General features: G+C 32.6%; 1 protein-coding gene across 1 annotated transcript; it reads left to right on the top strand.

Annotated features, from left to right (window-relative positions):
- Positions 1-2040: 2040 nt before the first annotated feature.
- LOC120079880 (inactive LRR receptor-like serine/threonine-protein kinase BIR2) lies at positions 2041-4844 on the top strand. Its single transcript, XM_039034328.1, has 2 exons — positions 2041-4088; positions 4575-4844. The coding sequence occupies exon 1, from the start codon at positions 2192-2194 to the stop codon at positions 4022-4024; it is 1833 nt and encodes a 610-aa protein (XP_038890256.1). The 5' UTR covers positions 2041-2191; the 3' UTR covers positions 4025-4088; positions 4575-4844.
- The last annotated feature ends 5230 nt before the right edge of the window (positions 4845-10074 follow it).

Below are 10074 nucleotides of genomic sequence, written 5' to 3'. Positions count from 1 at the left end.
AGTAGCCTAAGTGAGCTTAACACAGTGGTATTGACATGACCTTCATCCCTAAAAGTCGGAGATTAAATCCACTACCTTATAGTTGTTGTACTAAGAAAAACCTTTAGAAAAGTAGCCAAAGTGAGCTTAACGCAGTGGTATTGACATGACCTTCATCCCTAAAAGTTGGAGATTAAATCTTCCATCTCGTAGTTGTTGTACTAAGAAAAACCTTTACGAAAAGTAGCCAAAGTGAACTTAACGTAGTGGTATTGACATGACCTTCGTCCCTAAAAGTTAGAGATTAAATCCTCCACCTCGTAATTGTTGTACTAAGAAAATCTTTACGAAAAATAGCTAAAGTGAGTTTAATGCAGTGGTATTGACATGACCTTCATCCCTAAAAGTTAGAGATTAAATCCTCCACCTTATAGTTATTGTACTAAGAAAAACCTTTATGAAAAGTAGCAAAAGTGAGCTTAACGTAGTGGTATTGACATGACATTCGTCCCTAAAAGTTGGAGATTAAATCCTCCACCTTATAGTTGTTGTACTAAGAAAAACCTTTATGAAAAGTAACCAAAGTGAGCTTAACGCAGTGCCATTGACATGACTTTCGTCTCTAAAAGTCAGATATTCAACCATCCACCTCGTAGTTGTTGTACTAAGAAATACCTTTATGAAAAGTAGCCAAAGTGAGCTTAATGTAGTGGTATTGACATGACTTTCGTCCCTAAAAGTCAGAGATTCAATCCTCCACCTCGTAGTTATTGTACTAAAAAAAACCTTTACGAAAAGTAGTCAAAGTGAGCTTAATTAAGTGGTATTGGTATGACCTTCGTCCCTAAGAGTCGGAGGTTCAATCCTCCACCTCGTAGTTGTTGTATTAAAAAAAACCTTTACAAAAAGTAGCCAAAGTGAGTTTAACTCAGCAGTATTGGTATGACCTTCGTCCCTTCAAGTCGGAGGTTCAATCCTCCACCTCGTAGTTGTTGTATTAAAAAAATATTTACAAAAAGTAGGCAAAGTGAGCTTAACTCAGTAATAATGACATGACATTCGTCCCTAAAAGTCGGAGGTATAATCCTCCACCTCGTAGTTGTTATATTAAAAAAAAGAAAAAAACTTTACAAAAAGTGTATCTTTAAAGTTGTATGTAACCTTAAGTACAATGCTTCATTTTTTTTTTTAAAAAAAAAATTATTGAGATCACTAGAGAAATCAATGTGCTACTCTTTCATTGCCTATTGATTTTATGATAAGTATCTTGTTATTTACTATTTTATAAAAGTTCATGAAGTCTAGATAGACATTCAATCTTAAATTACTTAAATCTTAAAATTTGAAGAATAATCTAATCGATTCTATTGGTTTGTTCCAACTTCATTGATGGGCAAAGATTTGAATAACATTTTCAAACAATTACATGTTTGGTCAACCAACAAGATTTTAATAAATGAATTCAAATTTAAAGTACAAAAACAAATCACATTTATATTTTATTGTTTTTTATCTAATCTAACCTCCCAATAGAGTATATATCTTAATTAATTAAACTATTTTAGGTTTTGATCAAATGATATTATGATATGATTAAAAGTCTAAAAGTTTTTAGGGACAAGATAGCTAGAAACAAATGTCATACTTCATAATTTAAATGAAGTTTAGGGATTGAAGTTGTAATTTGGTTATTTTTTAAAAAACAAACAAAACAAAACAATTAGTTTTAGTTTTTTCTGTTAAAAATTGTAATTTTTGCAATGTAGAAAGAAAGAATAGGCTGTTTTAGTTTTAGAATGTAGTCAATGCTTTCACAGGATGTCTTCCCCTTTTTATCTGAAGACAGTCAAACCTTTTTCATTTATTTAGACAACTCCAACTCAACTTCTCTCTTTTTACATTATTTGTAAATATATCCTTTTTTTTTTTTCCCAAATTCCCCTTTTACTCCTCTCTCTATTATTTTATTCCAATATATGGTAAGATTGGAAAAGAGCCCATAAAAATATGAATACAGGGGTATTTTGGTAAAATGGTTGGTCTTATAACCTTGAAATTATTGGAGTTTGGAAAATGATCAAAAAGAAAAAGGAAAACTGAAAAGGATTCATTGATGGGAGGAGGAAGAAGGGCCAAAAGAAGACCCTGGTTCAGGCTTTAGGAGCCTCAATCAACAATCATTTCAAAGGGTTTTTTATTTTTGTTTTTCACCATGAAGATCTTCATTTTCTTCCTCAAATGGGTTTCTCTCAATCATCATCATCTTCTTCTTCTTCTTCTTCTACTTTGTGTTTCTCCATCTTTTTCTGTAGTTCCAGAAGACGATATAAGGTGCCTTCGTGGGGTTAAGAATGCGCTCGTTGATCCTCTTGGAAGGCTCAGTTCATGGGATTTCAAGAACACTTCCGTTGGTCATCTCTGCAACAAATTCGTCGGTCTTTCCTGCTGGAACGACCGTGAGAATCGCATTCTCAGCCTTGAACTCAAAGATATGAAGCTTTCCGGTTCGATTTCTGAAGACTTGCAGTACTGTGTAAGCTTGCAGAAACTGGATCTGTCCGGCAATAGCTTTGCCGGCGCGATCCCGCCGCATATTTGTGAGTGGCTTCCGTATTTGGTTAGTATGGATTTGTCTAACAATCAATTTACCGGTTCTATTCCGGCTGATCTTGCTAAATGTTCTTATCTGAATTCGTTGATTTTGTCCGATAATGAGCTGTCTGGTACAATACCAGTTGAGCTCACGAGTTTGGGTAGGCTTAATAAATTTTCTGTTGCGAACAATCAACTCACTGGTACGATTCCCTCATTTTTTGATAAATTTGGGAAGGAAGATTTTGATGGGAACAGTGATTTATGTGGAGGGCCTGTTGGATCTAGTTGTGGTGGGTTGAGCAAGAAGAATCTTGCGATTATTATAGCTGCTGGTGTGTTTGGTGCTGCGGCTTCTCTGTTATTAGGTTTTGGGTTATGGTGGTGGTATCACTCTAGAATGAACATGAAGAGAAGAAGGGGATATGGGGATGGGATTAGTGGGGATTGGGCTGATAGATTGAGAGCTTATAAGCTTGTTCAAGTTTCCTTGTTTCAAAAGCCTCTTGTGAAAGTTAAATTGGCTGATCTGATGGCTGCTACTAACAATTTCAATCCAGAAAACATTATAGTTTCTTCTAGAACTGGGACTACTTATAGAGCTGTTCTACCAGATGGCTCTGTGCTTGCTATAAAGCGGCTCAATACTTGCAAGCTTGGCGAGAAGCTGTTTCGAATGGAGATGAACCGGTTAGGATCGATAAGGCACCCGAATTTGACACCCCTTTTGGGGTTTTGTGTTGTGGAAGAGGAAAAGCTTTTGGTTTATAAGTATATGTCTAATGGGACTTTGTCTTCTTTGTTACATGGAAATGATGAGATATTGGATTGGCCAACTAGGTTTAGGATTGGTCTGGGTGCAGCTAGAGGTCTTGCTTGGCTTCACCATGGATGCCAACCTCCGTTTATGCATCAAAACATTTGTTCTAGTGTAATTCTTGTGGATGAAGACTATGATGCTAGGATCATGGATTTTGGATTGGCAAAGTTGATGGCTTCAGATTCTCATGACAGTAGTTTTGTTAATGGAGATTTAGGGGAACTTGGTTATGTCGCTCCCGAATACCCGAGCACCATGATTGCTTCTCTGAAGGGGGATGTTTATGGATTTGGGGTTGTGCTTTTGGAGTTGATCACTGGCCAAAAACCTCTAGAAGTCACCAAAGCAGAGGAAGGCTATAAGGGTAACTTGGTGGATTGGGTTAATCAGCTAAGTATGTCGGGTCGAATTAAGGATGTTATTGATAAAGATCTTTGTGGGAAAGGGAACGATGAAGAGATCTTACAATTTCTGAAAATTACAATGAACTGCATTGTTTCTCGGCCGAAGGACAGGTGGTCTATGTATCAGGTTTATCAGTCAATGAGAGCCATGGCTAAAGACTACAGTTTCCCTGAACCAGATGATGAATTCCCACTTTTACTCGGCAAGGGAGATAATGAACCAATGTAGCTCCAGAAAAATATATGTGGATGGAAAACATTATATAGAGGACTTGAGATTTCAACATCTTCTGGTGAGTTCTCAACGACTCGTAATGTAAATCGTGTTAACTCGCGTAAAAGAAAACTTGTTTCCACAATTGTTTCGTATGGCTGTATGATACAATAAACCCAAGTTAGACTGTAGGTTCTTGGATTCTAAAGTAATTTATCTATTATCCTAGATGGCACACTGCCTCTATAGAGATTCCTTGCTTTTGAATGAAACACTAAAACTATCGCACATGAAATCGCTTTTGCTCTAACGCTTATACCGATACTGTTCCTACTGCTCGGTACCTTGTATGTATGCTTCATAAGCTTCATCATTGTTTCTTGCTACACTTGCTATACGATAATTGACCATCAAATACTCGAAATATTGTTAGGAGGAGCTGAGAATAAGAGCATTTCTGACATTCATTTCCTTAGATGTCGGTATCTTGCCAATAAAGATACCATGATTTCATTTCTATGTGGTTTGTATGATATGTATTTGATCCTTGCATTGAAATATGTAGGTTAAAACTTGTTAGAATGTATGTCAACTAGATTAAGGAGCCATTGAAAGATCAAAACTGGTGTCTTCTTTCTTCTAAAGATCTGCACAAATGCTGCCCTCCTTTTTCTCACCTGGTTGCTAATATCTACTCGTTTCGATACCGTCAACTCTTCGAACCGTGTTTTTATATTCAGTTGGTTCTGTATAAATATATAAATATTTAAATATGTATATGTAGAAGTGAAAAATGTCTGCTTCTAAGTTTGGCATTGACTTTGAAACTTTCAAATTCTGAATTTGTTCTGTATGATTATTGTTGTTAATCTTTTGCACGTTAAATGGTTATTTTCAACCATACGTGCACTCACAAATTTTCTTTCTTTCCATTCCTTTCCTTTTTTTATTATTTATTATTTTTTCTGTTTTGCAAGCTGGTCAAAGTCAACATCAGACACATCTAATTGTTTCATTTTTGAATCTTGAAATTTCTTAGTTGAACATTTATCTGAAAGACATGTCATCTTGTTGCTGTATTTATCTTTGTTGGGAGAACTTTTGTTGTTAAAAGGTTTCGTTGTTAAAAGGTTTTGTTTGATTACGATTTTTCTTTGTTTCGTAATTATTTTTATAAATGTTATTATGGCCCTAACCAAATTTGAGACTCTTAAAGACAAGTTTAGTTGTTTTGAATTAAAATTGAAGGACTCTATAAAACTTAGTTTAAAAAATTGACCAAAGAATCCATGGGTTTACATATTGTATGTGGGACAGGCATAGCCAAGTTGTTGTAAAGAGGGGACTGAAAAATAATGAAGTTTGACTAAAATTTTAAAAGTACTGTAGAAAGCAGAAAAAGACAAAACATGTAGGCTAAATTTACAAATAAAAAATTTTTGGAAAGTTATTATCATATGGATCTTAGTTACATAAATTGATTATTTTTTTTTTAAAAAAATAAAACTACAAGTTTTCACTAAATAATATATAGTCATAATCTGTAATTTTTTATTTTTTAAAAAAAGAATTGGGTCAATGGAGTGTTGGAAAATGATTGTGATGAGAATCTGTCCTATTGCAACTTGAAAATTGAATATGTTTTCATTTACTTTACACATTTGTTTGGGCATTAGTTACTTTGGACCAAGTCTTTCTTTATAGGTTTATTTCTCAAATATAAAAATAAAAATTAACAAAAAAAAAAAAAAAAAAAAAAAAAGCTTATTTTCAAATATATAAAAATGAGTCAATTTATCTACAAACATAGAAAAATGTCACCGTATCAATGATAGATAGTAATAGACTCTAATAAACATTTATCATTGTCTCTCGCTGATAGACATAGGGATGATGTAAATAATAAAAAATTGAGAAAACCAAACCAAACCAAATCGATTCAATGGATTGGTTTGGTTTTTTAGCAAAACATTGGATAGGTTGGTTTGAATTTTGAGAAAACGAAGATTTTTTGGATCGGTTTTGGTTTTTGTTTGACAAATCCAATAAAAAATCGAACCGAACCAAGAGATATAAATATACCTAAATAAATCCAAAATTCCTCTTATTTCCTTTTTTAAGCTTGGATTCTTCATTTCTCATATATATATATATATATAAAAGACTACATGGAAGGGAAAAAAAAAACCAAATACAAAAGATAAGAATTCAAAGATAATGACATATATAAATTTTAAAATTGAAGATAATGTCAAGAGAGGTATGGAAGAAAAAGCAAACAAATCATTTAGGAGACATTTAGGACAAAAAATTGGTTATTGTAGTCCTGGGTTATTATGGTTGGTTTATTATAGTTTGACTTTGAGGTGTAGATTATTTTAGTTTGAGAAGCAAATACTAAACATTGTAGCAAAGAATAAAAAAAAGATGAATGTAAAATAGTAAAAACTGTAGCAAATGAAAGTTTTGAAAAAGTGTTGATCGTAGCTAATTGAGGATTACAAAATGGTATTTACTGTAGCAGTAGCAAGAGGTGGTTATTATAGTCTTAGGATAATCTTTACCCCAAACTCCCCCTTAGATTGTTTGAATTACGATTGCCAATGGTGTGGGAATTTTGTCGAGACCTTTGACTAATATGGTAACTTGGAAAATTTGAATGATCCAGGGAAGTTGTAACTTTGGTAAAAAAAAAAAAAAAAAAAATGAAAATGGACAAAAGCATAATTTTTTAAAAAGAAAAAGAAAAAAAAACCCAAAAACCAAACGACATATGACCGAACCAAGGGAAAACCGAACCAACGGTTTTACTCTTTATTAGATATCGGTTCGGTTCCTATTTTAGCTAACTAATTTGTTTGATTGGATTCTTGGATTAGCTTAAAACCGAAGAAAACGGAACCAATATCATCCCTAGATAGATAGTGAAAGTTTGTTATATTTAAAAATATTTTCAATAGTTTTGTTATTAAAATAATTAAAAAAGAGAAAAAAAGAAAAAAGAAAAACAAAGCAAATCAAAGAGGGAGAAAAGCAAAAGTGATAGGGCGGATACCTTAGAACCCCAATTTTGAATTTTTCTATTCATGTTACTATCTTAGAGAGAGAGAAGAGAACTGGGTTTCTTCTCAACCCAATAATTGAACAAAAAGAAAAGGTTATTATAAATATTATAAATAAATGTTAGATGCTCATGCATACTGTCCAATACCAAATGTCATTTTTCCATTACCACACATGTTACTCATGTGTCATCTAACCACCCATATATAGTGTTCAAGTGTACCACATCCTATTTGCCACTTTACCTAGTATATATAGTGACATTTGGTGGATCTTGGAAAAACACACATTGGTAAGAAAATCCACTTCAAAATTTCACTCACATTTTCATATTATCAAATTTTCATAATTTTAGTTATTTTATTTTATTTTATTTATATATTATTATATTATATTTTCTCTATATCTGTGTTCCCCTTGTGTTCCTTAATTTCACAGCATGTTATCAGCACGAGCTCCTGTCGCTAAAGGTAGGTCAGTTTTTTCTTTATTATAATTAATAAATTAAAATTTTGCATATTTAGTACATATTAAATTTATAATATAAATATAATATTTTTTAATAGTATTGCTATAACAAACCTTACGAAATTAGAATTCGCAGCCCTTGACATTAATGACAATAATTATTTATCATGGGTGCTCGATGCCAAAATCTAGTTGGATGCTATGAACATGGGAGAAACAATTAAAGAAGAAAATATGACATCTAGTCAAGACAAAACAAAAACTATGATTTTTCTTCGTCATCATCTTCACGAGGGATTGAAAATAGAGTATTTTACAATAAAAGATCCCTGTATCTTGTGAAAAATTTGAAAGAAAGGTATGATCATAAGAAAACAGTTATTCTTCCTAAAACTTGTTATGAGTGGATGCATTTACGGCTACAAGATTTTACATCAGTAAGTGATTATAATTCTGCATTATTTAAAATCAGTTCAAAATTGTTGTTATGTGGAGAGAAAATTACTGATGCTGATATGTTAGAGAAGATATTTTCTAATTCATGTTTCAAATATGCTCCTATAGTAGTAATATCAAGAGAAAGGTTTTAAACACTATTTTGAATTAATTTCATGTCTTCTCGTGGCCGAACAAAATAACGAGTTATTGATGAAGAACCACGAATCTCAACCAACTAGAACAACATCATTCCATGAAGTGAAAGTTGTGAATGTTAATAATCGTGGTTAAGGTCGTGGTCGTGACCATGGCATGGGAGGGTTGTAACATGGGATTCGGGACAAATCAAACTCCAGAAATGGATTGGATCTCTTAGGTCGATTCCAACTTTGACTCTCCAATTTGGTAGCATTATTGGGGCCAACCTCTGAGGTTTGAAAATAGGAGGTTACACTTACAAGAGTTACTAAGTGTTAGTAAGTTTTTGACCGAAAACGGTAACTAAATAACTATAGGAATAAAGAGTTATTCTAGAGTTAGTATTTAGTCAAGAATGTCTTGCTTTAGTGAAGGAGTATTTGACTACCCCTTGGTAGTATCTATTATGACTCACTAAAGTATCGTTGTAAATAAATAATGAAATTTGGGTACATTGTTAATTTTGCTAAAATTTGATTAGGTTTAGAAAGAAATTTACTAATTAGAATTTGTTTATTTTTTTAGCATTTCAAATTCTTCTAAAAAACCCGCTTCCGATAAATTTCACGGATTTAAATATTCAACATGAAAATCAAATATAAACGCAATATTAGTAAATGATGATTTAAAATTCGTTTTAATAAAGGAATGTCCTGTAAATCCCAGCTCATCAGAAAACCAAAATGTTTGGAATTCTTATGACAAATGGATTAGGGAAAATGATAAAGCTCGATTCTGTACATTAGCAAGCATATCCGATATACTAGCTAATAAATATGAGAGCATGGTTTCCGCCAAAGAAATCATGGATTCGATGCAGACATTGTTTGAACAATCTGTCAAGCATAAGACTCTTGATAATATTTATAACTTTGACATACAGGATAGAATCTCCGTTAACGAACATGCTCTAGATATGTTAAAAGTAATAAATAGGAATGCCATAGATGAGGAAGTTAAGAAAGCACAATAAAGTAAATATGATTTATAGGTTGTTGAAACATGTTTAGTGGAAAATGATAAGTTAACCAGGATATTAGATTCATATGCCACTAATCATATTTGCGCTTTCACTCAGGAAACTAGTTCCTAGAGGCAGCTTACAGAAGGTGAAACAACCTTGAAGGTAGGGACTGAAGAGGTTGTCTCAACTAAAGTAATGGGAGATATGAAGTTATTTATTGAAGATAGATTCATTTTACTTGAAAATGTTTATCATGTTCTTGCTATGAGGAGGAATTTAATATATGTCTCTTATTTGCTAGAATAAAAATGTAAATTTTATTTTGAAGTTAATGAAGTATTCATTATTTCAAAAGGTATTAGAATATGTTCTGAAAAACTAGAAAATAACTTATATATGTTAAAATCAACTGAGGCAAAAGCTGTTTTGAATATAGAGATGTTTAAAACAGCCGAAACTCAAAATAAAAGATGAAAATTTTCTTTTAATGCCTATCTTTGGCACCTAAGACTTGGTCACATTAATCTCAGTAAAATTACGAAATTGGTTTATAGTGAACTCCTAATTTAGTTAGAAGACAACTTTCTACCAACGCGTGAGTCTTGTCTTGAGGGTAAGATGACCAAAAGATATTTTATGGGAAAAGATCTTAGAGCCAAAGAACCCTTAGAGCTCATACATTCACCCCTTTGTACAAGGAGGGTATGAATATTTCATCAATTTTACTGATGATTATTCTAGATAAGTTTGAAACCCTAAAAAAATTTAAGAAGTATAAGACAGAGGTTGAGAATCAATTAGGTAAAAAGATTAAAACACTTCGATCAGATCGAGGTGAGGAGTATATGGACTTGAAATTCCAGGACTATTTGATAAAATACGGAATTCAATCTAACTCATAGCACTTGGTACACCTCAATAGAATGGTGTAGCA

Source organism: Benincasa hispida, chromosome 6 (assembly GCF_009727055.1).
Source record: "Benincasa hispida cultivar B227 chromosome 6, ASM972705v1, whole genome shotgun sequence".
NCBI classification, from domain to species: domain Eukaryota; kingdom Viridiplantae; phylum Streptophyta; class Magnoliopsida; order Cucurbitales; family Cucurbitaceae; genus Benincasa; species Benincasa hispida.
Note: the sequence above shows the minus strand (reverse complement) of the source record. Positions and strands in the feature narration are given on the sequence as shown.